The sequence below is a fragment of the Quercus lobata genome, chromosome 10 (assembly GCF_001633185.2).
Source record: "Quercus lobata isolate SW786 chromosome 10, ValleyOak3.0 Primary Assembly, whole genome shotgun sequence".
In the NCBI taxonomy this organism is placed as follows: domain Eukaryota; kingdom Viridiplantae; phylum Streptophyta; class Magnoliopsida; order Fagales; family Fagaceae; genus Quercus; species Quercus lobata.
Genome location: NC_044913.1, coordinates 43934595 through 43961329, shown reverse-complemented (window position 1 = coordinate 43961329; position 26735 = coordinate 43934595). Strand labels below are relative to the sequence as shown.

The window sequence follows — 26735 nt, the reverse complement described above, 5'->3', positions numbered from 1 at the left end:
AAACTAGGAAGAAAAATCTAAAATATCAAGGGAAAGCTGCCCTTACTGCCATTTAATACTCTGAACCTGACAGAGCCGTATTCTTTGGCTTTTACAACCACCCCTAACGACTTTGGGTATGGGCTGATGGGACAAGTATCAGTCTTGGAAAGGTTGACTCTATACGTGGACGAAGGACAATATGAACACAGACAGATATAAAAGGAAAGATAAGTAACCTAGAGAAGAGGCTGGGAAAAATGGCAAAAAACTAGAGCCTCCCAGCCCACCTCCAGGAGAAAGATTCCAGGGGTGAAGAAAACTTAACCATGCATGAACACCACGAAAAACCCACCACCTGGTGACCAAGGCCTAACCTTTCATACCCACGCTCTACAAATGATATTGTTTGGGCCTTTTCACGTGCGAACCCAACACTGTTACGGTTCGTTACGAATCGTGTCCTTACAATTGGTGCCATCTGTGGGAAAGGCTTGTGTGTTGGCATAGGCGGTGGGTCGAGAGAGTTCCCTTGTCATTTCTGACAACTGGTTATAGAGTTTTAGAGTAAAGTTCCACTAGGGGATATGCTTCTTGACTAGGGGCTACACTTGGTAGCGTTAATCGCCCGGATAATTCTAGGGGCTTGGCCGAGGAGCTAACTCCCCTAAAACCAAGGTCCAGCGCCAATGGAAACTAGGTTTTTGGACAGAACCAAGGCATTGCATAGTCCTTGGACTCAAGCCTATGGGGAAACCAACTACTTGGATGAGGAAAACTAGGTTTTTAGACAGAACCAAGGCATTGCATAGTCCTCGGACTCAAGTCTATGGGGAAACTAACTACTTGGATGAGGAAAACTAGGTTTTGGACAGAACCAAGGCATTGCATGGTCCTCGGACTCAAGCCTATGGGGAAACCAACTACTTGGATGAGGAAAACTAGGTTTTGGACAGAACCAAGGCATTGCATGGTCCTCGGACTCAAGCCTATGGGGAAACCAACGACTTGGATGAGGAAAACTAGGTTTTGGACAGAACCAAGGCATTGCATGGTCCTCGGACTCAAGCCTATTACCCAAACAAGGCAATGGTCCTCGGACTCAAGCCTATGGGGAAACCAACACTTGGATGAGGAAAACTAGGTTTTGGACAGAACCAAGGCATTGCATGGTCCTCGGACTCAAGCCTATGGGGAAACCAACTACCTGGATGAGGAAAACTAGGTTTTGGACAGAACCAAGGCATTGCATAGTCCTCGGACTCAAGCCTATGGGGAAACCAACTACCTGGATGAGGAAAACTAGGTTTTGGACAGAACCAAGGCATTGCATAGTCCTCGGACTCAAGCCTATGGGGAAACCAACTACCTGGATGAGGAAAACTAGGTTTTGGACAGAACCAAGGCATTGCATGGTCCTCGGACTCAAGCCTATGGGGAAACCAACTACCTGGATGAGGAAAACTAGGTTTTGGACAGAACCAAGGCATTGCATAGTCCTCGGACTCAAGCCTATGGGGAAACCAACTACTTGGATGAGGAAAACTAGGTTTTTGAACAGAACCAAGGCATTGCATGGTCCTCGGACTCAAGCCTATCGGGAAACCAACTACTTGGATGAGGAAAACTAGGTTTTGGACAGAACCAAGGCATTGCATGATCCTCGGACTCAAGCCTATGGGGAAACCAACTACTTGGGCAACCAATTTCATGGATGAGAAGAAGATTGAGTTTTTGTAAGGTTGGCTACTTAATAACAATTCTAAGTTGCTCAGTCCTCGACTCAAAAACTGTAAAAGGTTAATGCCAATAGGAGTGTTAAGAAAATGTTGAAACACGTCACTATTTAGTAGCCTAGGGGGGCTGTTCATTTTGCGGGTGATATGTCCTCGGATGGTTACTTCCTACACTGCCTCGTGCATTGAGCTATCATCTCGGCCAATTTTGGGGTAAGTATCGTTTTTTACAGGTCGGCATTGTTGTGCCAAACAACTCTATTAAGGTTATAGTGATATCTTTTTCTTAGCAAGCATTTTGGCCCTAAGTGTCATTGATTCAAATGCTATATTACTATGCCGAACAGCACTTATCAATACATAATAGCGCCTTTCTCTTGGATAAGGGATTATAGCCCCAAGTATTGTACTTCAAGGTCGGCGGTATGGTACCAGACCGACTCAGTAGACCCATCATAATGTCCTTTCTTTTCCTGCCTAATGGGAGTTTCAGCCCTAAGTATCTTTTGTTTGATTCAATATTATTAAGCCGGATTGTTTTTATAAGCACAGAGCAAGATCTTTCTATTAACTGGGACTTTGTTCCTAGACGTCAGCCACAGTTTAAAAAAAATCTTTTCATTCACAAGATTGTATGTCTATTCATTGCTTTATCATTTCGGAAATATAGAGATAGAGTATGTGAAATAAAGTGATAACAATTTTCATTAATACAAAGATGTATTATAACGTACAAAGAGGGGCTTAAACAAGCCTATACAAAAGGTAGATTGCCAAAACAATAAAAAAAAAAAAAAAAAAAAAAACAATACATTAAGTAAACGGTCAGGTCTCTTTTTAAACTCGTCTCCGAAGTCCTTCCAAACTCTGCCTCAGTAGCGCCCATATCGAGAGAAGGACCTTCTTCAGAAGAAGATGGAGGAGATGAATGAAGAAGATGGAGGAGATGAATGAAAAGAAGGAGGAGAAGAAGAGAGAAGAGATGAAAAAAAAGAAAAATGAGCAAAAGAGGGAGAAGGAAAAGCACCAGGATGGATCTGGTGGTGGAAAGAAGAAGAAAGAGAGGCAAAAGGAGACACCAGTGAACGAAGAGAGGAAGAAGCAGGGGCACTTGGTCCCTGCCTCAGTCCTGACTCCTAGCACACTGGTGCCATGTTAGGTATGCTCATGAGAGAGCGGTTGGTACTGATAATGGGTGTCCTCGACTCAGTCACGCCGGAAGTTTGACGTGACGAGTCCCTGCTTAGGATTTTGGCTGAAAGAAAGGCGAGGTTGATTTTGAGTCTTCGCCATTCCTGCCCTGACCGAGCCATTACGAGCTTTATTGGTACGTGGCGTTTACAGGAGGGGTATGGCTCCTTCATTACTCGTTGTTATGGTAAAGCGTATCACGATTTAGTGTATAAACTAGTGGGTAAAATAAACTCTAGGGGAGGCCAAGTATTTCAAATCTCAGAAGGATGAGAATGGACTCTTTACAAAAAACAATAATCTCCTACCTTCCCTCTTATACGGAGGGTGGAGCGGGAGGCATTTAATAGGTTCAGATCTCCAAAGGAATCTGCAAACACAAATATGCCTGTTCCACTTCTCCACCTCATCAAAACAAACCGTCGAATTAAAGTAGTCTCGTAAATAGAGGTCATTAAAAGCGCGTTTTTGATAACCAAACGGCAAGAATGCATCAGGAGTAAAATTAAAAAACTGTCTCGTAGACTGGTGCGTTTCTTGGGCAGATGGAGAACCGCCAGCATTAGTGAAAGGCTGAATTGAATGAGCCATAATAAAAGCTCGGTATTACCAAAACCCCCCTTTCCAACTAAAAAGTTGGATAGCAGGGTTTTGAGGGGCTATTGTGGGGCCCAAATAATTTATGGGCCGGGCCCATTTACCCGTGAGGAGGCCAGAGGCCCAAGCCGAGAAAGGCTATGGCCCAAGCTCGGCAGGATAGCCCTGGGATTCAGCCGAGGACAGTTCAGTCCTCGGCAGACCCAAAGTCCCACCAGGAAGAGGGGTAAAAACGGTATAGGACTAAAACTAGGAAGAAAAATCTAAAATATCAAGGGAAAGCTGCCCTTACTGCCATTTAATACTCTGAACCTGACAGAGCTGTATTCTTTGACTTTTACAACTACCCCCAACGACTTTGGGTATGGGCTGATGGGACAAGTATCAGTCTTGGAAAGGTTGACCCTATACGTGGACGAAGGACAATGAACACAGGCAGATATAAAAGGAAAGATAAGTAACCTAGAGAAGAGGCTGGGAAAAATGGCCAAAAACCAGAGCCTCCCAGCCCACCTCCAGGAGAAAGATTCCAGGGGTGAAGAAAACTTAACCACGCATGAACACCACGAAAAACCCACCACCTGGTGACCAAGTCCTAGCCTTTCATACCCACGCTCTACAAATGATATTGTTTGGGCCTTTTCACGTGCGAACCCAACACTGTTACGGTTCGTTACGAATCGTGTCCTTACAGGTGTAATTTCTCAAGATTTTATAAGATTATTTTAGTTTATCTTACAAATAGATAAGTTCCCGTGCATAGCACGAGTTAGTGACTAATACTCATAACAACCATTCAATAAATTTCTCAAATTTTTTTCACAACATGAGGTTATAGATTGACCATGCTACAAATTCAATAAACTTCTCTAATATTTTTATTTTTTTGCATGAGGATATAGATTGTGATTAATGTAACATTGTATTCAGAAAAATCATCACTGGCATTACTTTTATTGTGCAACAATTGCAACTTATCACCTTATCAGTTGTGAAACTTATTAACTTTTATTTTAAAATTAAAATTATTTAATCTTCTAAGAAAGAACATGAAATCATTGATGGGGCGATAGTGCATGCAATAAAGGAGTGGCTTATATTCTACGGTGGGATTTTTATTCAATAATAGAACCAGTCATATTAAAAATAATCACCACTGGTCAGTACCAAACTCATCTCAGTTTCTTTTTCCTATACGTCTCTGCAAGTTATAATTTAAGTATGGCTGAGGCACTTATTTCCCAGATCCTGGGACAACTGATCTCAGTCACTAGCCAACAAATAGCAGAGAACGTGAAATCGGTGGTGAGTGTTGAAAAACAAGTTGAAAAGCTCACAAGCAGTCTACAAGCCATTCAAACTGTCCTTGAGGATGCAGAGAAGAGACAAGTCAGAGAAGCCAGTGTGAAACGTTGGCTAGATAAGCTCAAAGACATGTCCTATGAGATGGAAGACTTATTGGATGAATGGAGCACTGCGATTCTGAAATCACAGATTGACAAAAACAAAAACAAAGTCGAAAATGATGACAACAATGATCTTCTTCTAGTTCCCAAGAAGGTGAGCTTCTTTCCTATCTCTTTCTTGTCTTTGAATCCAGTTAGTCAACTTAGTCGGGCTACTCATCGTCCTGGCATTGCTAAGAAGATAAAAGTAATAAATGGAAAACTAGATATGATTGCAAAAGAGAAAGATAGGTATGGCTTTAACTCCATTAGAGCTCCTCAACAACCTGACCGTGACAGACAACAAACTTGTTCATTTCTAGATGTATCAGAGATACGAGGTAGAGACCAAGACAAGGAAACCTTAGTGAGAAAGTTATAAATACCATCCGAGAGGGGTCAAACTCAAGATCAACAAGAAGGAAATGTTAATAACAAGCTCCATATAGTCTCTATAGTAGGCATGGGAGGAATTGGAAAGACAACCCTGGCCCAACTAGCCTACAACGATGAAGAGGTGAAAGCCCATTTTGACATGAGAATATGGGTTTGTGTCTCTGACCCTTTTGATGAGATTAGGATTGCCAAAGCAATAGTTGAACAAGTTGGACAATCGGGTCCAAGTTTAGTTGAACTGGAAAGTGTCCTGCAAAACATGTGTAAATCCATCAAGGAAAGGAAGCTCCTTATTGTCCTAGATGATGTGTGGGTTGAGGATTACAAAAAGTGGGAGCCTTTGAAACATTGTCTTCAGCATGGTGCTAAAGGAAGTACAATTTTGGTGACCACACGTAAGGAGAGGGTAGCACAGATGATGGGAAGCTCATGTATGTTCCAGCTGCAGAATTTGTCTGAGGGGGACACTTGGTGGTTGTTTAGTCAGTTGGCATTTCTTGGAAGGGCTAGTGAAGACTGTGAAACATTAGAAGAAATTGGCAAGAAGATTGTTTCCAAGTGTAAGGGTCTGCCTCTTGCTGCAAAAACTCTAGGGTCACTCATGCGTTTTAGAAGAACTAAAGCAGAGTGGCAGAATGTTCTGGATAGTGAGATTTGGGAATTGGAAGAGGCTGAAAAGGGCCTTCTACCTCCTCTATTGTTTAGCTTATATGATTTGCCCTCTGCAATAAGACGGTGTTTCTTATTTTGTGCCATCTTTCCCAAAGATTATGAAATAAAGAAGGATGTTTTGATCAAATTGTGGATGGCACAAGGTTACCTCAGCTCCTCGCGAAGTAGAGAGATGGAAGTAACTGGTCAGGAGTACTTTGAAAGCCTAGCTGCACACTCTTTGTTCCAGGATTTCATAAAAGATGATGATGGTAGCATAATACAGTGCAAGATGCATGACATAGTTCACGACTTTGCACAATTTCTTACAAGAAACGAATGTGTTATCATGGAGGTTGACAGTAAAAAAAAGCCAAGCATGGATGCATTCTACAAAAAGGTTCGTCACTTAACCTTGACATGTGCATCAGATGCGCAAATGCCCGTCTTCAATTACAATGCAGTCAATTCACGCACTCTCTTGAATCTGGCCGAAGACATTGCTCTACCTCATTTATTCGATAATTTGACACGGCTTAGGGCATTAGATTTAAATGCTGCTGCAATTAAAGAAGTTCCTGTCAAGGTACGCAACTTGATGCATTTAAGATACCTTAACTTGAGTAAAAACACTAGATTGCATGAATTGCCTGAAGCAGTGTGTGATTTGAGCAATTTGGAATCCCTGATCCTTAATTGGTGTCAAAGCCTCAAGAGACTAACTCAAGGGATTGGGAAACTTATCAACTTGAGGCATCTTGAGCTTGAAGAGACCTCAAATCTAAGGAAGTTTCCTAAAGGAATTGGAAAATTAAGTTCTCTTCGAACATTGAGCAAGTTCATTGTGAGAGGCGATGGTGTTAAAAAGGCATGTAATATGGTACTGTTAAAAAATATGAAACACCTCCAAGGGATTCTTTACTTGGATGGGCTAGAAAATTTGATAAGTGGGGGTGAGTCTAAGAAAGCAGAATTGAAGAACAAGAAAAACCTTTTGGGTTTGAGGCTGGATTTCTATGGTCAGAAAAGAGAGGGAGGAATTCACAATGATGATGATGATGATGATGTAATTGAAGAATTGCAGCCAAATCCAAATCTGGCATCCTTACACATACTCTACTACCAAGGCACTAGGTTGCCAAGTTGGATAATGATGTTAACCAACATGAGAGAGCTTATACTCAAAAATTGTGAAAACTGTGAGAATTTGCCTCCTTTGGGAAATCTCCCTTCCCTTGAGTTACTAGAAATATGGTATATGTATCATGTAAAGACCATGAGCCATAGATTTTTGGGGGAGGATGCACATGATAGCATTCCAAACACAGATGATGTACTAACCGCATCTACAAAAATTGCATTCCCAAAACTGAAGAGACTCGGGTTTTTTGGCCTGACAGAGTGGGAAGACTGGTATGACTGGACAAGCTGGAGAGAAGATTGTTTGATAATGCCGAGACTCAGTTGCTTGACAATTGAATGCTGCCCCAAGCTAAAGGCACTGCCACACCTCATTCAGACTGCACCTATACAAGTAACTATCAGAGAGTGTCCTATACTTGAGACAATGCTGCCACAAGGAGAGAGGAGAGGATTGGGCCAAGATATCTCATATCCCAATCAAATTTGATTCATTCTGTACATAAAAAACACCGTCCTTACTCGTTGAAGATATGAAGCCAAGTGAAGCCGAGCAAGGTTTAAGTAATAGTCTATTGATAATAACATCTTTTGTAGTGCCTCATTTAACTCTGGATCTTGATACTTTAATTTTACTTCTTGTGAGTTATTGTAATAAATTTATATCCAAAAGACTCTATTATATTATGAGTGTAGAACTGATGCGTGTTTCTAATTAAATAAAAAATAAAAAATGTTTTACCACGGTCTTTGAGTGGAGTACATGGTGTGTGTGTTTGTCTCTCCAAAAAATATAAAATAAGTTTTTCTTTCTTTCTTTATTTCTTTTTTTGTGGTAATTTTCCTAAAAGATTCCTCCTTTTTTTTTTTTTTCTTATTTTGTCTTTGGGGTGGTGTCTTCGTTTGTTTTGTGTGCTAAAAAGCTCCATTGCTCATAGATTATATAACCTATGTTACAAAACTTTTAGCATGTTACATCTAGTTTGTAATATATATCTAACTTATCCTCGAAATTGCTTAACTCTTATTGAGCCATCTAGATTTAGTACAATTCAATCGAAAGGTATGGTCATGCAAGGATGGATTGTCCCAGACGAGAAAATTACACTCCAAATTCAATGCACTCAAAACTACAAGATATATATACATATATATATATATAAGTTTGACACTCTTTAGTTTTGTTGTTGCCTCACAAATCCTTCAAGTCGGCATTTTCAATAATTAATTTCCTTTTCCAATCTATATCATGTAATGTAAATATCCTAAACACATTATTCTCTCTTCTCAGGTTCATAAACCACTAAATTTTCTAAACCCCCTTCTCCCCATATAAACGAAGTTGGACAAGAATTGCTATTATATCCTATATTGACATTGAATACCAAATTGGGTTTATATTTTCCTTTTGGCTTCATCAAAAACATTAGAATTAACAATTTCTGAATATGGGAAATTTCTTAAACAGAAGGAACACACGTTAGACTGATATGTGCATGCTTTTCATTTAAGGAGAAAATATATAAAATGAATATACTTGTATAAGTGAAATTCATGAGACAGAGAGGAGGAAAGGGGTAATTTGTAACCTACTGTCCCAAAATTGTATTCCTTCTTACAGGCACAGTACTTTTTTTTAAAAAAAATAGTTTCAATTTGTAGCATACTCTTTTGATAATAACTCTTTATCATTAGACCAAAATATCAATCAATTTTTTGTGTAGACAGAGATTGAATCTTAGATTTCTTATTCAACCATCAAAGACTTTAAATATAGTGCATTGGAAGCATCTCACTCTTTTACTTCTTTTTATTTGAACAACATTATACTCCTCACCACAAGGTATGTTGTCCTCCCAAGTCTTAGGTGCATGGGGCACAGGGACCTAAATTCAAGCACCGGAGGGGGATGGGTGGGGTATTTATGTAGTATTTCTAACCAGTGAAAAAAAAATTTTATATTCTTCACTTAAAAGGTCACTTATTTCTAACATGTAATTTTTAAGTGTTTTCAGAATCTCCCATGAGGAGGCCCTGTATCTACACTGGAGCCACAAAATGTGACCACATAAAGTCCTTAACTCGCTCTGGCTAATCATATGGACTTTGATTATTTGGTATTTTCACCAACACTTTTGGATTTTAGGCTTAATTTATAACTTACATATGACATTATTCACATTCACTGACCATTTAAACATGTGTCCAATCTACCAGGGGAAAAGAAAAAACCCATGAAAAGGGACCCCTTTAGTATATTTTTTAGAGATTGTATTGGTAAAGCTATGGTGGCGAGAGAGCTCTCTGCCTCATCCATTTCGTAGCCGACCACTTTTCACCTGAGAGCACCTCACATCCTCCATGTATGCTATTTATATCCGACTGTCCATCTAGTCCCTGAAAGAATCAAGACAAGTAAAATAATCATAGACATGATTAGGCCTGACAATTAAATAGAAAGCTTAATTAAAAAAAAATTTATAATTGGAGCATCATGATATTTAGTAAAGAAAATTATAATTGATTATATGTAGCATCTTTTTTTCTTTTTTCTTTTTTTTTTTTTTTAATTTTTAAATTTTTTTATATATTAATAATCATCACAGAACTATTGCGAAAGGGGGGAAAACCATATTGGGGCATTCTTTTACAGTTTTACGTCTAGGTTTAATATTCATTATCTAATATTTCAAATATTAGCTTAGACACCCCCCCCCCCCTTCTTTTTTTCTAGTTCTCTTTTGCCCTCTTTTATTTCTGACAAGCATTACATTGTCATTGTTAAACAATTAAGGGGTTGCAGACCATATTTCAATAAAGAACCATAAAAAAAATGCTCAAACTTAATAAACATTAAGGAAACAAACCATGCTCCAAAAAAGCACAGCATCTCCTTTATTTGGTTTTACAGACATCCCCTTGAGCTTCTTCCCACCACAGCTACATTCACCCGAACCAGCCTGAGAATTAATCAGTAAAAAATTTAAGCATATTATGCAACAAAACTTCAAGAAGATATAATACTTTCCTAGACAAAAATGGAGAGAAAATCAACAATCTGATAGATGAAAGTTTTAACTTCAAAAGTGACCTAACCCCACTTGTTCTATTTGATGGTATGACTATTTCTTTTGTACTTGAGCAAGCCCATCTAGCCTGCAATCCAATAGTCTTGTTTAATACTCAGGTCAGCTAGTGACCCAATTTTAGGCTGGTGCCCAGCAACAGACCATTCAACAACCCAGGTCATCAAGCCCAAGATCCTGTTAAAATATTTTGTTGAAATTCATTATTCTAGTGCATGATGGTGATATTAGAGGTGCCTATGTTTGAAGGTCATCGGAACCATGGATCACTTTTTTTTTAATAAAAAAATATCTGCAAGTTGGAAGGAAGAAAATTAATCAGAGGGTGACTTGTGTGTCAACCACCTGCAGGACCAACTTGGCTCTAGAGTTTACCCACAGCCCAACAACTTTTTCCTAGGCATTGTCCTTAGGTCAAGGGACTTCCAAACAGACCCATCAAAAGATACATATGTTATGCATATATTCATTTGAGGAAAAGTTCAGGGCATGTTTGGTTATTTAAATTGCTCATTTTCTATTTTCTTTTTCGGCAAAGCCAGAAACCTGAGGCAAAGGTTACTGGGAAATGAAAATTGTCAAGATAAGTTGGAAAATGGCTCAAATATGACAATTATGATAAGATGATTGTCATTTTCTCTGAAAATGAAAACATTAAAGTTCTCAATAACCTAAAGCAAGATTAGTTCTACCATTCCTCTATCTAAAGAAACAACATAGAAATTAAGCATCAAATTTTATAAGTTAATTACCATAGGGAAATATGTTTCTCCTCCTTCAACGTTATCACTTAAATACATGAGGACTGTTGCTATGCGCTGACCGCCATACTTCACATTGAACTGACATGAAACAAGGGGGAAAATGATTTTGATTTTTTTCACAACAAAAGAGTAAAAGATTTTAAGACAACTGATGAGCAATATCTGTAAAGAAAATTGTCCCAATATTTAAGAAGGCTAAATAACTTACAGAATCAGAGAAGTAGTCATGATGCGGTTGGTAATACTGACTCTTCTCATACCTGCGCTGCTGCAAATGTTAGCCTTGATACTGACACATATCAGCCTTCCTATTCACAAAGAATACTTCGCTAGTATGCAAATTAGATCCCTACCTTAATACTTGTATGAGTTCCCCATTTTCAACTGGCACTTGAGAATAGACAGAAATTCTTTTTTCAATTGCCTGATCATGCAAAAAAGAATATTACAGCACAAAATCAGTTACTACCAGCCAACAAAAAGTTAAGGCCTGCCTCAATTAATACAGAATGGAAATAGTAGTGTACATATCAACTGCATACTGAAGCTTGTCTATGTGTGACGCACTTTGCAGAAAGTTGGAAATTGGGGTCTTAATCTTAACCATACTTTGACATTCATTATCCTTAAATCCCTTCTAACTGCCACTAGGAGGAGGCAACACTCCTTGATGGGTTAAGTCCCAAATATAAAATGCAAAGGTGCAACTTTAAAAAGGTATTACTCCACTTCTTGCTGTATGATTATGCAAAATAGCTGTGACAAAAGATTTAGGTTTTGATGCTAATAAGTAATACTTCATCCCCCATCCTATTCTTACAGGAGGAGGAGGTGCTAGTTAAACTAGATCACATCAGGTGATGATCCAAAACTTGTGGATGAGATCCCCTCAGAAACAACTTGAGATGTCTTTTCAAAATGTTAGAAATAACACTCCTCAGTTGTTGCTTGCATATATATAATATAAGTTCCTTGAGAAGACATCTCAAGTTGGCAGTATATTCCTGCAGAGGTGGCAAATCTTCATAAAACATTCTTCCAAAAGGGCTTATTGTCCATGGCCAACAAGTTGTAAGTTGGTCCATCTTGAACAAGTTTTCAAAAGCGAACAGAAAATTTTAATAGAAAAGAAAAATGTTTTTCCATAAAATAAATAACCATTAGTACATGCTCCAAAACCCCATTTGTTCAAGCATGTGCCTTCTCCAATAAAGTTTGCAAATCACCCATACACCATTCCTCAATCTAGAGTCAAAACGGTCCGAACTTATTAAGAAAAAATATATATCTATAGTCCAATTGTTTGTTAGAAATGAGCACAGACAAACAATGAAAACAACAATGGACAGTAAATAAATAAGCTCTACATCAACAGGACCACAACCACGGCCACTAATAACAAGCATAGCACCTCAGAGGAAATAAACAAGCTTTCAGTATCTTCTAGAGAAGCTAAAAAGTGATTAGAATTGATATTATAGTAAAAAAAGTTGAAGACTAACTCTGACAGCAAACCAACCTGTATCATTGGATACTTCTTTTCTTCACGATTTAAGAACATTCCTGAGCTAGTCCTTACACTACTTTTAATTCCCTGAAAATAGGACAACATACTTCAGCCATTACAAGTTAAGAAAATAAAAACTAAATAGAGTTTTGAAAGGAAAGCAAATGTGTAATGTTTTATAAAGAGAGTATAATTTATGCAAATAAAGAGAAAAATCAAGAGCTCTTTGTTTGATTGTAAATGGATGATGACAGGGAATTTGGTTGTCATGGAGATAACTGAACCAAAGTGCTAATTTTGGGAAATGGTGGAACCAACAACAACCATGGATCCTAAGCAACCAAACCAAAACTGATGCTAGTTATTGGTTAGAAATGGTTTGGTTACCTCTGCTTCAAACTTCTATAATTTTTCCAACCCTTTATCTAACACCAAACAAAGGCCTAAATAAGCGGAAAGAAAGATGAGAAACAAAGCATAGGCAGCACAAAAAACAATGTGATGCCAAAAACTAAAGCCCTACAAGAGGGACCTCCCTCTCTTGCTCCACTGCCTGAATATGATCATGACCAATGATTGCCATTCAGAACATGAAAACTGCAAAAATCACCACAAACTAAAACATCAAATTTTCTTTCAGCCATAGTGAGCCTTTGTAATCAGAGGGGCTATGGAGATTCATCACAAAGCAGTGTGCCATCTAAGCAGATCTTGGCTAGATACCGGTGATTGCTATAGATATCTCAAAGGGTCAGTGAGGCTTGAGCTGGGAGTCTGAAATGCTAAAGTTCACCTTACCTCATTAAACCCTAACTCTAGCTCTTCCTAAACCCTACCATAACTTACTGCCATGGTTAAATCCTGCAACATTTTATCCTATTTTCCAGCAACAAAAATCCATCAAGTTTCCATCTTATCCAACCCAATCAATCTTTCTGCCTTTAGCCTCACTTCTTTCCCAACTTTTGGTCACCTATATCTCTCAAGAAACCATTTATGGCACTCTTGTAAGGGGGATTGGGTTGAATAAGATGTGATGGATACCAGATAGGAGTAATAGGTTTATGGTTACTGTTTATTACCGTCTTTTAGTTGGCCCTAGTGATCAATTTTTCCCTTGGAAGAGCATATGGAAGCAAAAGATTCCTTCTAGAGTGGCTTTCTTTGTTTGGACCACTGCCTTGGGAAAAAGTCTGACGATTGACAATTTAAGGAAAAAAAAGTTTGTATTATGGATTGGTGTTACATGTGCAAGTTTAATGGTGAATCTGTTGACCATCTCTTCCTTTATTGTCCGGTTGCTACAAATCTGTGGGCTATGGTTTTGGGTTATTTGGAGTAAGTTGGGTGATGCCAAAGTCTGTTGTTGAGCTTCTTGCTTGCTGACAAGGTCAGTTTAGTCACCATCATAATGGACATATATGGATAGCTGCTCTCCATTGTTTGATGTGGTGTATCTAGAGGCAAAAAAATAGTAGTTGCTATGAAGATAATGAGAGTTCTCTGCCTGATCTCAGGTTATTCTTTTTTAGAACCTTATTGGACTGGTAGTCAGTATGGAGAAACCAATCCTTATCTTCAACTCTTGATTTACTTGATTTATGTAATTTATTTATTTGATTTGTATACCCCATGTATACTCCTGTGTACTTGGCTGTCTCTTTTCTGATATCAATAAATCTTAATTACTTATCAAATATATATATATATATATATCTCAAGAAACTAGCCAAAAATTCCCTTGTTTCTGTCATATGTCAGATTTAGTATCAGATTCTTTTGCCCTACATTCACATCAAAACTGGAAGGTTTAACAAAGTCCTTAAAAAGAAGAATCTAAATAAAATTAATATTAGAAAAAAGCATGAGAAAAAAATTATAATAAGATGAATTCATGCAACAGACAATCTACTACATTTTTGACAAAGAGATAAGAGTATTACTTAATGTAAAGAACAAGAAAAATTATAGAGGGAAAAGAAAAGCCATTTTGCCTACCTTCCCAGTTGCTGTATCCACTACAGTTGAAATTTCAAGTCGGGGGAGGGCCATTGCTCTAAGGTAGTCGCATTCCTGTAAAAACCAACAACTTCACTTGAAACACTATTTTGTAGCTTCATCTGCAAAAGACTATTTTTTAACTCTGCAAGAATTAAGCAGATAAGCTTCAACTTCCACCAAATTTTGAAATTCAACCTTTTGGCAAAAATGACATTGGTGCACTCAGCCCTTGCTGGGTTGAGAGGAATCATCCTGTATGGGGAAGATTCTACCACAACTTATGCTGATAAACATTTATTTTTCAAGTTTTAAAAAACAAATTTTGCATAAGCCTAGACCGGAAGGTACCAAGGAGTAACATGTAATCAAGTATTACATAACATGGAACTTAGATTGTAACAATGCTGGCTACAACATTTAAAAGCATATGAAATAGAAGAAGTCTTTACATGATCTACATTTTACACTAATTTCTTTTTTTAGTTTGAATTTATTTTTAACAAAAATTAAATCCTAGTTGTAGTTCTTGCAGCTATATATAATATAAGATACTGGTTACAGACACCAGGGAAGTAGAATCTGTTATTTTTATTATTATTACTATTATTATGATTGGTAAGTCACACATGCACGAAATGGACATTGAACCAATAACCTCACCCTCCATCTTACTCTTACACAAGGAAGGCGTGCCATTTGAGCTCTGCTCATTGGTGGAAGTATTATCAACTCAGTAATAAAAAATGCCATGCCATGAGCGTGAGGATAATATCATAAACTACGGAGTTTACAAACTTTGGCATTTGTACCTATCATATTTTTTAAATTCTTGGATTATGGAAGATACATATAGTCTTCAGCTCTACAGATTCAATAAATAAAAATTCAGCGCTAGATTTTATGTTTCTCAAAACCACCTGAGCTTCCCCAAACCCGAGCCTTCATTGAATATATAATGAGCCAGGGTTATCATGCCAACATGAGAAGGTATTATAAAATAGCACACACACTTACCTCCATGCTCAGAAAATTATGAAGTACAATGATTCGAGGTGACCAGCTGATTATTTCAGGTTTGACCTAGATTTAAGAGAGACAGAGAGAGAGAGTGAGAGCCTTGAGCATAAAAATTGACCCAAAAAAACTTCATAAGGAAATATAACAATTGTTTCTAGAAGAAAAAAAATTCAAGTATATGTAGAAAAAAGATTTCACATTAAAACCAAATATATTCCAGTTAAACAAAAAATGAGAGAAAGGCTATTTAACATTTATATCCATGAGAGAGAGAGTACACCTGTTATGCACTACTCATTGCCTATGCATCACAGTAATTTAAGAGAAATTCAAAGTTTTGGACAACATCCAATAAACCACCAATACCCTTTATAATTTTCCCGACCCCACTGCACAGCGTGTTCTAAATAACACAACCAAAAAATAAATAAAGAAACAAAGAACAAATGAAAAAAATAAAAGTAAATAACCAAACATAAACACAAAGTCATAAAATGAATAACCACAATACTAGTAAATAACACATATATTACTTGTCCTAATCAGAAGATACAAAATTACCCCACTACAAGCACAGGTAAGTAGATTTTGACCAAATTCACCTATACAAGTCCAAACCATTTTAAGTATAAGCGTGTGTGTGTGTGTGTGTGTGTGTGTGTGTGTGTGTGTGTACTAAATGTAATATTTCTCTAGAATGGAGTGTGACCATGATATATAGGCAGGGTTTCCATCTTGATCCATTAAATACTGTTATGAATATGTATTAGTGTGAGGGGCAAAATTTTAATATTGTAGCTACCCACCTATAAATAATATGTATGTGTGTTAGGTAATTAATTAACCCCAAACATACTCCCCTATACTTAACATGGTATCAAAACATGTGATCTTGAGTTCAAACCCTATTGTTACCTCCAATTTAAAATTAAAAACTTGACATGTTGGGCCATGCTTATTGAAGAAGAATTCAAGGCCACACGTGGGGGAAGTGTTAGAAAATAATGGCAAGTGATCAAATTCACCATTTCCTATCCACTTAAACTTTTAGGACAAGTGGTAATTTATCATAGCTCAAAGCATAAGTTACAACATATGTTGGAGGTTACTCAAGCATTGCTATTCCATATGAGTGTCCCCAAACCATATTGGAGTGATGCAATACTAATAGCCTGCTACCTCATCAATCGTATGCCTTCCACTGTTCTTGAGGATCAGATTCCTGATAAAGTATTGCCCCCTGAAAAACCGTTGTTTCATTTACTGCCTTAAAATTTTAGGTGTATTTAAATGTCTATTTGTGTCCAACTTATTTGGCTAGCATTTAGCTTTTATGTACAGCTTTTAAAACCTCATATTTTCTCATTTTTTTCAAAGTATACTTTAGCACACTTTGAACAAAAAGCTAAATAAGTTGATGTCAAATGCACGCTTACTATGTTCACATCTAGGTCTGGGGATGATAAAACTTGATCCCAAATCAATCAAATGTGTAGTCCTAGGGTATTCTTGTACTCAAAAGGGGTATAAGAGTTATTAAACTACCATTCACCATCACTTTGTGACCTTCCTTAAGTCTACCCCTTATTTTTCTTCCTCTTCATAAAGTGTGGATAGTCCTTTTTTTTCCCCACATACCTTCTTTTTCTCCTCCAGTAACTTCTATTGAGAGACCACTACAGGTTTATCCATGTCGGTGTCTGCCTCCCACTAAGACTCCTCCCCAGTTTTCGAGATTCACTTCTTGATCCTGAATCTCTTCCTATTGTTTTGCACAAACGTAAGCACACACTTGTACTTCTCATCCAATTTTTCAATTTGTATCATATGCACATTTATCTCCATTTTTATGTGCCTTTACCTCTTTTGAGTCTTCTACCATCATTTCTAAGACAATTTGGGAAATGTCTATTCAAGATTTAAGGTTAGTTATGGAAGAAGAGCTGTCAGCATTGTGAAAATGATATTTGCAATGTCAATGGGTATATACTATGTTGTAGACTATTTAGAGATATTCTCTCCAATTGCTAAGTTTCTTCTGTGCACCTTTTGATAAATTGGTACTAATCTTGGTTGGTTATTAGTTAAGCTATATGTCAAAACTGTATTTCTCTATGGTATTTATGAGAGGAGATCTTATATGGAGCAACCATCAAAGTCTTTGGCTAAAGGGAAGTATGGAAAGGTGTGTAGACTAAGGAAAACTATATAGGAGTATTCATCCACCGTCACCACAGCACCCATATATCTCTTCCTCCATCTCAAATCTGTACAAACTCAGTCAAAGTCAGCCCAGATCTCTCTTCATTCAAATCTCTCAACCTAGATTTCTCTTCCTCAATGTTTGGGTTTGAAATCTCAGATCGAAGGTGAGAACTCCCAAATCTGAAATCTCCATCCTTGAAGGTGAGAGCTCCCAGATCTGAAATCTCAGATAGCAAATCTTCTCTCTCTCTCTCTCTTTGATTTGGTGTTGGTGTTGCTAGTCATATTTTAGGGTTTGATCTATGTAGATTGTTTAGTTTGAAACTTTGAATGGTTGCTCCAGATCTGGATTGTGGTGGATTTGACGGTGCTCAATGGCAACCGACCACCACACTGATGAAAAGCTGCTCCGACATACCGGAAAGCCGATCCCAATGGTGCTGGTGGCAGTTCACTTATCTCAGATTCCAACAAGGCCGGTGCTGCTCAAAAAGCTCTGAAAACCAGCCGTACCAACCAATGAACAGCGAACACCCATTATCACCTTCTCGAGGAATGTGACTATATTTTGCGACAATCAATCAGCAATTCACATTACGCCTAATCCTGTGTTTCATGAGTAGACAAAGCATACATTGGTGGATTGTCATCTTTTTTGAGAAAGAAGAGAAAGTGATGTAATTGTTAATCCATATATCTCTAGAGAAGCTCAAGTCATTGATATGTTTACTAAACCCTTTTGCAAGAATTGTTTGTGTTTGTTATTTAACAAATGGGGACTATATGATATATAAGTTATATGTACCAACTTGTGGAGGAGTATTATGAATGCATATTAGTGTGAGGAGCAAAATTATAATATTGTATTACCACTTATAAATAATATATGAATATGTATGCGAATTAACCCAAAACACAATTCCCAATCATCAAGTATTCATCAAAATTGGGAGAATTTCCTTATGGGGTATGTCTTTGGAGAAGGGTTATTGACACTGAGTATGGAAGTATATGAGAGGTTGGTGTTCCAACAGTGAGAAAAAGTATGCATCAAAATTTTCAAAATGTAAATCATTAAGAATAAAATGTGTTTGTTCACCTTTACCCTGCCACCCTCAGGTGGGCAGGTGAGACAGAGGGTTGAGATATAGTGACCTTAAATTAAACATAATATTAGATAACAAAATCGTGAACATACATATCCAAGACGTAAAATTCTTGCGTCTTTGTCATTATTCCAATCGGGAATACCTGAAAATTGATAAATGGTAAAAATAATAGATCAGAGAGAAAGTACTCCTAAACTCCACTAATTCTATGGCAGCAAAAATTTTAAAAAGTAAAAAAAAAAGATCACTATTTCACAAAATGATGCTATATCAAGCTTCTTGTTAAAAACAGTTAAATATGTAATCGCAAAAATATAATTACTAATTTAAGGGGGACCTTAAAAAAAACCCATGTTGACCATAATACTGATAAATCATTGCAACAGCGTTTCAAAGTTCAGTGAATGATTCAAACTCTGAATACATAAACATGGGTCCATGCTTTGAAAGTTAAAAACAAGTAACTTGTAGCATGGGTCCACTTTATGGTTGGCAGAATACAGTGGAATAGAGTTTTCTTATGCAAAATCAACTTTGGGAGAAAACATAATAATAGTTAGGAAGAAAACTGACCTCTGGGAAGCTGAAGATAGCCATCATTCTCGTTTCCCTGCAATCTTCTAGATGATGGAAACTCTGCACCCATAAAGAATGGTGCTTTTAAATTTCATTCGTTAAATTAATGATAAAACAAAATATAACTTAGCAAGCATATATATGAGCACCAAAACATTTTTTAAAGTATGAACAATGTCAATCCACAATATAAATCTTGTAGATAGAAGAATATCATAATGCTGACACTAAGTTCCTTAACAAATGTTTTCTAAATTTGACTGACATGCTCTAATGAGTTTATTGATGAAACAACACTTGTTAAATTTCATTTGTTACTACCGTATTATTGACATCAATCAATTTCAAAACCACAAACTTCTACCATAAAATGGTTCCTCACTTCCCTGAAGTAAAGAGATCAGAAAAATAATTAGTCTGCAGATATCATCAAATCTTCTGCAAATTTCAGCAACTCTGACTCTTCCTTCCACTAAAGTTTCTAAGTTCTTCTCTTCCAATCACCCGTCCTGCCTGAATGAAGTTAATTGACCCTCCTACTCCTAAAATTTTCAGAAGATACCATCTTCCAAAATATGCCCCAAACGTGTTCATTCACTTCATGAAAAGGTCATTAAAGTAATTCAAAAGTTAAAATTTCACCACAAACCCTAATACCTGGTAACTGCCAGCAAAACTAAAGTATATGTTTCAAGCACAGCACCAACGTACATTGGGTGTCAACTCTTCATTTTAGTATATAATTTTAGAATAAAAACCAAATGTTACACAGCAACTTAAGAGTCAAAAGATACAGAAGGAAATGAAAACAAATACAGCAGACAAGAATAAGATATTCAATTCCCATATATATAATATCTAAACACTTAATATAAGCAAGACATGCAAGAAAAGGCAAAGCAATATAAGAGCTCTCAATATTCAGTCAGAATTTAAAGCAGTTGAGATGAAAAGTCCAAGAAATGTACCATAGGAGGCTTCCAACCTTCGTATAAATGCTAATTGAAACAAAGCACCTGCGATTCCCAAACAACAATGCAGCATTAGTGTTATACTAAAAACTAGCTTTCTATATTAAGCATTGGATGCACTTCAATGTACAACATTGTGATTTTAGTGATGTAATCACGTTTTGAATCCAAGGAAAGCAAGAAAGAAAGAAAGTACAAAATACTTGATCTCTTTAGGAAAAGTAAGAAACAAACAATAATATAATAATATAATCTACTCTCAGTATGAAATTTTCCACTAGACCTGAAACCCATGAAACTCATGAAAATCCCTAATTTAAAAAGTTACTGCACGAAACCCTAAGTTCTCCTAAGTATCCCTCATCAACCATCATTTACATTTGGTATCAAAGCACCAATTCGACATTATGTGATCTTGAAATTAACATCTTCTTTCTAGAACAAGTAAGCGGTAAAATAATTAAATCAACCAGGTAAGCATGCATCCACAATTGCACGAATCAAGTTATTTTTTCTTTGATAGTTACAATGGGGGGAGGAATTTGAACCCTGGACATGTCTATTGGAAACACTAGAAGGTGTCAGTTGAGTTTCAAGGCTCTTGGCTCAAATCAAGAGTTTTTTTAAACAACATCACCAAAGGAACCCATCTACCATATGATTTGTATCTACCACAAACTGTCCACCTACACATGTACAACCCTAAAATTTGTGTGCTTGTTTGGTACATCTCATTTTTCAGCTTTTTAAAAATGGGATTGTTTGAAAAGGCTGTACCAAAAAAATGTGAAATATGAAAAAGCTGTCAACGCATTACCAAACAGGCACTTAACACTTTAAATTCTCAAGGTAAAATTATTATTAAATACTCAAGGAAAAGATCTGGAAACCAACACAAAGAGAACAAAGACTGAATTTTTATTGATACAAGACTTTCAATTTTCATTTTACAACTTTGGGACCAATCTTAAAAGGCTTCAAAGAACTTAATTTCAAAGCAAAAACACTCTTATACACATCTAAATAACATCCTATCACATAAAGACTATGTTTTGACTAAAATATACTTCGAATCAATAAAAAAATCATGTTCAAAAAAAAAAAAAAAAATCCCACCAATGAACATAATACAAAAGGCAAACCCTGTATCTCTCAAATGATTAATGGACCCCCCCAAAAACCCAGATGTGGGACTTTTTTTTTTTTTTTTTTTTGCAAGAAATATAAGCCACGTTTGGTTCCAACTCAGCCAAGCAAAAACATGTAATATAATTGAAGCTAAAAAACAAATATAAAATAAAATAAAATAACAAACAAACAAAAGAAAAATTAGATGAAAATTAGATCCAAAATAGTACTCACTCACTGAATTACTTAAAAAAAATAATAATAATAAAGTGGCAGATGGGTATATTGGATAAAGATGGAAAATGAATGAACCAGAAGATTTGAAGTAGTACAGTGAAGAAGAGAAAATGAAACATAGCATGAAAATTATAGAGTAGTATTAGAATCATTTTATGTATATATAAGTAGATAGTGAAGAATAATAAAAGAAAAGAATTGAAATTTAGTACCTATAATCATTCCAACAGTAACGAGTGTTAACAGCCCAAAAACGATCTTCATCGCACCCCCACCCATGTCTTTCTTTCTTTTGCTATCTTTCTTTGGTCTTCTGTTCTTTTTTTTTTGTAGGTGGAAGAGACAAATATATTGTTTGGACTTTGGACTTCAAAGAGAGAGAGAGAGAGTGAAACGGCTACGGTGGGGAACCGAGAATTTACGTTTGGAGAAACAGAAGGAAAGCACTTTGAACGCCCACTGTTTTTTGTTGCATGTTTTTCCATTTTTTTTTTTTAATTTTATATTTATTTACTTACTTATTTTTTGGGATAAGTATTTTAATTTACTTACCTTTCTTTGTTTTTTGAGCGGTGGTTGGATAATTTTACAACAATTTCACCACAAAATTTAAGTGATAAGTTGCATAGTAATTTTCCTTTTTTTTTTTTCTTGAAGAAGTTGTATAGTGGTTTTCATCTAAAACCATTGAGAGTGTGACACAACTTTTTAATATAAAAATATTGTGTCTAAAGTTCTATTTTTGTTATTTTTCCTTTTATGTTTTGATTTTATTTCTTTAGATAGAAAAAATGCACTTTGAATGGTAGGCCTATTTGGTAAGGTAACTCAAATAATAGTTTTTAGTGTTTAAACACTAAAAATTGTGGGCCAAAAAAAAAATATTGCGTTTGGTAAGAAATTTTTTTTAGAAGTGTTTGAATTACGTTTCTCATTTTAAGGTGTTTAAACACTGAATTTAGAAAATTCTTCTTACCAGTTTTTAATTTTCAAATAATATTGTTCAATAACATCTTTGTAAATAAGTAAAAAACAATAAGTCCCACAGATTAGACTACATGACATTACTATTAAAAAAAAACACACACACACACATACCAAACACACAATTATGTTTTTTCACTTTTAAAAAGATATTATTAGAAATATAGTACCAAACACATTTTTTACGTTATAAGTACTTTAAATACTGCTTTTACAATACTTTTTAAACCATAATTTTCACTTCATTTTAAATAACAATAATATATTATAAGTACTTTAAATACGTTTTCTCTATAAAAAAAAAGTACTTTAAAGACGTGTTTTTCACGTTTTTAATTTATTTTTATTTACTTACTTATTTATTGGATAAGTATTTTATTTACGTACTTAGCTTTCTTTGTCATTTGATTCTTTAAAAAAAAAAAAAAAAAATCTCTCTTTGTTATTTGAGCAATGATATAATAGTTTTATAATAATTATTTAAATAAATTTTAAGTAATAAATTGTTGGTGATTCTTATTTGAATCTACCATACTATTTTTTTTTTTACCTATAATTAACAGTTTGTAACTTAAGTTTTATTGTAAAAATATTTTGATTTTTTTTAAGACAGAAAGAAACTTTTTTTAAACGCCCAATGTTTTTGTTGCACGTTTTTTACTTTTCTATCTTTTTTAATTTATATTTATATTTATATAGACTAATTACTTACCGTTCTTTATTTTTTCTCCTTTAAAAAAAAAAAAAACAAACTTTCTTTGTTTTTTTTTTTTTTTCTTTTATATTTTGACTCGGAAATTTCTCAAACTAGTAGGCCCGGTTGACTACGCCGTCTACGCGTGAATGTGTGCGAAGTGTGAACACGCTGACGGCTATTTAGGTTTTTCACTTCTACCTGGGTCTTTGTCTTTTTTAACAATTAAAAATATATAAAATAAAAAGAAGTCAGAGCTTTGGAAAAATTATATTTTAAGATAAATTAAAATTTATTTCTTCAAAAATAATAAATTAAATTATGAGATTTTAAAAAGTTTTTTTAAGGGTTAAGAAGTCATAAATTAAATTTTATAGTTTTAAAAGGAGCAAATTAATAATTTGAGGTGCATGTATACTGTATTTAGAGTAGAGGAGAATGTATGTTGTATTTAGAGTAGAATTAATACGAGTTGTGGTTTAGTGTTTAACTAGTATATAAACATGTGCATATGTACCAATATAATTAAATTAAATTATAATTATATGGTTCAAATTATATATATATATATATATATTTTTTTTTTAGAATAGATTCAAATTATACATAGTATTAGATTATACATTTTTTAAATCATACATTTTTAAAATATATAATGGTTTCTTATTATTTCATATATATATATAATTTAGAATTAATTGGATTTAGACTCTTCGGTTTTTGCATCCAATAATTAACTTGCCACAAAAATTAAAAATTAGATGGACACTTAGCGCAAAATTGGACTCTAATTGAAATCCAGTTTAGAATTTAATTAGATTTGAATTCATTGTTCTTTACCCTCAATAATTCACTTTGCACAAAATTAGATGGGACACGTAACCCTAAATTGAGAATCCAATTGAAATCTAATTGGATTTTCTCTGATCTTTGGTTTTAAATATATATATATATATATGAGTAATGTTATATGTCTGATTCACAATATTTCCACAACAAATTTTATATGGTAGGTTGTTACAATTTTAATTTGAGTTTATCCTTGAAATTACTTTTTTGTCAATCAATAACAACTAGTAACAATTTGTCCCTTAAGATTTCTTGTGAAAATGTTACTGAGTAATGCTATAGCCAAAACTATTTTACAATACTTTTACAAACTGTTGATGTGGCTAATTTTTTATTGGTTTTCATCTACACCTACCATTAATATTACTTTTTCATTATCAATAATCACTCATCACATCAACAGTTTGTAAAAAAATTTATATCTGTAACTTCCTCAATGTTATTTCTCTTAACTTATTACTTTTTTAAATCTCATGTCATGTTTAATTTAATACCTTTAACGGTAACGTTTAATTTTTTTTACTTTTTTTTTTTTTTTTGAAATTTAGTTACAATAGAAGCGGAGGTATCTAAAACGGTCACGTTTAATTATTCTAAGGCACTTTTGTCAATTTACAAAATGCTGAGAAGAGTCAGTATTCTATTTTTCAATAAGAAACCCTGATCATTGCATTCATTACACACTTTTGAGAATTGAGATATACTTTTTCATGTTCATGTGTTTTTTCCCTGAATGAAAGAATTTCTTAAAAAAAACAAAACAAAAAACACACAACCTATAAAGCAAAGATACCACTGCATATACAAGGATTAGCCAAAATGAGACTCTTCGCATTTCCTTCAAAAGATAACACGGGACAAGGACATATTGCAAGCTAGCTTCAGAAATTGCTAGAAGTAAAGCTTCTATTTCGGACCATAACCCAGATAAATAAATTTAGTAAATAAACGAATTTAATGAATAAAATTGCTTGATATAAATTTAGTGACACATGATTTTATAAAATTTGGAGATTTTGCTCAAGCAAACCCACTTAGATTTTTTTTTTTTTTTGGTAAAAACCCACTTAGATATTATGGATTTGAAATAATATCTTAAACTTTTTTATATAGAAAAAAAAAAATTTACACCTAGTTAATTATTTCAAATCCACATATATTCCTTCAAAAAAAAAATCCATATATATTATTATATTATAAAATTGAATTCCAAACCAAAGATGCATAGAAGGATGGCATGTGTCTTTTTATTAATACAATAATGATATATATCAAAACTCCTCAATTCCTTGATCCTAGCCAAAAGGCCAAAAAAAGTATTTTTTTTTAAAAATCTGCCATTCCTTTTCATTGCCATTTGAGTTATTACCTATTAGGTTTGTAAGGACACGATTCCTGCGCGGCCCAGTGACATTTTCGGGTTCACGCGGGAGAGATCCCTCACAATACGATTTGTAGAGAGTGGGCTTGAAAAGCTTGGGCTTGGTCACGGGGGGATGGTCCGGTCTGGATTTCAGAAAGATCCCTGTGGAAAATGGACTGGGCCTAAACGTTTATAGCCCCGCCATACTGCCACCTCTGAGAATGGGATCCTCGGACTTGATCCGAGGACCCTTGTGGTCCTTTCCGGCTGTCCAACGGAGGACTTTCTCTATTCTGTGCATGGATCGTTCCGGCGATCTTCCTCATGAAGTCTCCTTTTTTCCTCCTCCTTGCTAGATTCACTTACTTCTCCTTTTATACTAGTGTGCGTTCGATGTCCTTCGTCCACGTGTAGGGTCAGTCTTTACAAATACTGACATTGGTCCCATCAGTCTAATCCCGGAATTGTTGGGGATGACTTGATAAAGCTGTAGAGTACGGTTCTGCCAGGCATTGGGCCTTATCCAGAAGGGTATTTAGGGTAATCGCCCCAAGGTATTTTGGATTTCCTTACGAATTTATCCCTTTATTCTGGGCGGATTATGGGCCTGCCGAGGACTAGACTGTCCTCGGCTGCCTCCCAAAAATTGGTCCGTGCTCGGCGTCATGGAGCTTGGGCCACAGTTCTCCTCGGATTGGGCCCTCGGACTTTCTAAGGGCAAATGGGCCTGGTCCACGAATTGCTGGGCCCCACAATAGCCCCTCAAAACCCTTCTATCCGAATTCCGGATTGGAAAGGAGGGTTTTGGCAAACCCGGGCCCTTAATATGGCCCATTTAGCTTGATCCCGCATTTATGTGAGCGGTTTCTCAGGAAGTCAGGCGGTTTTTGAGGGATTCCTTTTAATCCGCTCGGAATCTGCTCCTTCCGCTTGGATGTCCCAGACGCGCCCTTAATGAATTCCCCTTAATGAGGCTCATTTATATCCAGCGGCTCATTTGATAAGGTGGAGAAGTGGAACGGACGCCTCTTTTTTCTTCAGATTCTTTGGGAAGGTTGAATGCATTTAATGCCATCCGTTCTGCTCTTCCTATAAGAAGGCAAGCAGGA

The 26735-nt window shown here is 35.7% G+C and overlaps 2 protein-coding genes across 3 annotated transcripts; one reads left to right on the top strand and one right to left on the bottom strand.

Annotated features, from left to right (window-relative positions):
- The first annotated feature begins 5397 nt into the window (after window positions 1-5397).
- Window positions 5398-7629, top strand: LOC115962932 (putative disease resistance protein RGA3). The gene has a single exon (XM_031081819.1). The coding sequence runs from the start codon at window positions 5412-5414 to the stop codon at window positions 7623-7625; it is 2214 nt and encodes a 737-aa protein (XP_030937679.1). The 5' UTR covers window positions 5398-5411; the 3' UTR covers window positions 7626-7629.
- Window positions 7630-9212: 1583 nt separating this feature from the next.
- LOC115964081 (prolyl 4-hydroxylase 1) lies at window positions 9213-22198 on the bottom strand. 2 transcript variants are annotated; one of them, XM_031083389.1, is made up of 12 exons: window positions 21949-22198; window positions 20369-20416; window positions 19398-19460; window positions 18914-18966; window positions 15508-15573; window positions 14491-14565; window positions 12505-12579; window positions 11339-11409; window positions 11194-11245; window positions 10974-11063; window positions 10003-10095; window positions 9213-9532 (listed from the first exon to the last, which is right to left on the bottom strand). In XM_031083389.1, exons 1-12 carry the CDS (start codon window positions 22013-22015, stop codon window positions 9419-9421), a joined length of 867 nt encoding a protein of 288 aa, XP_030939249.1. In that variant the 5' UTR covers window positions 22016-22198; the 3' UTR covers window positions 9213-9418. The 2 variants fall into 2 exon arrangements, with proteins under 2 accessions (XP_030939249.1, XP_030939250.1); XM_031083390.1 differs by lacking the exon at window positions 21949-22198 and adding an exon at window positions 21488-21512.
- Window positions 22199-26735: the final 4537 nt, after the last annotated feature.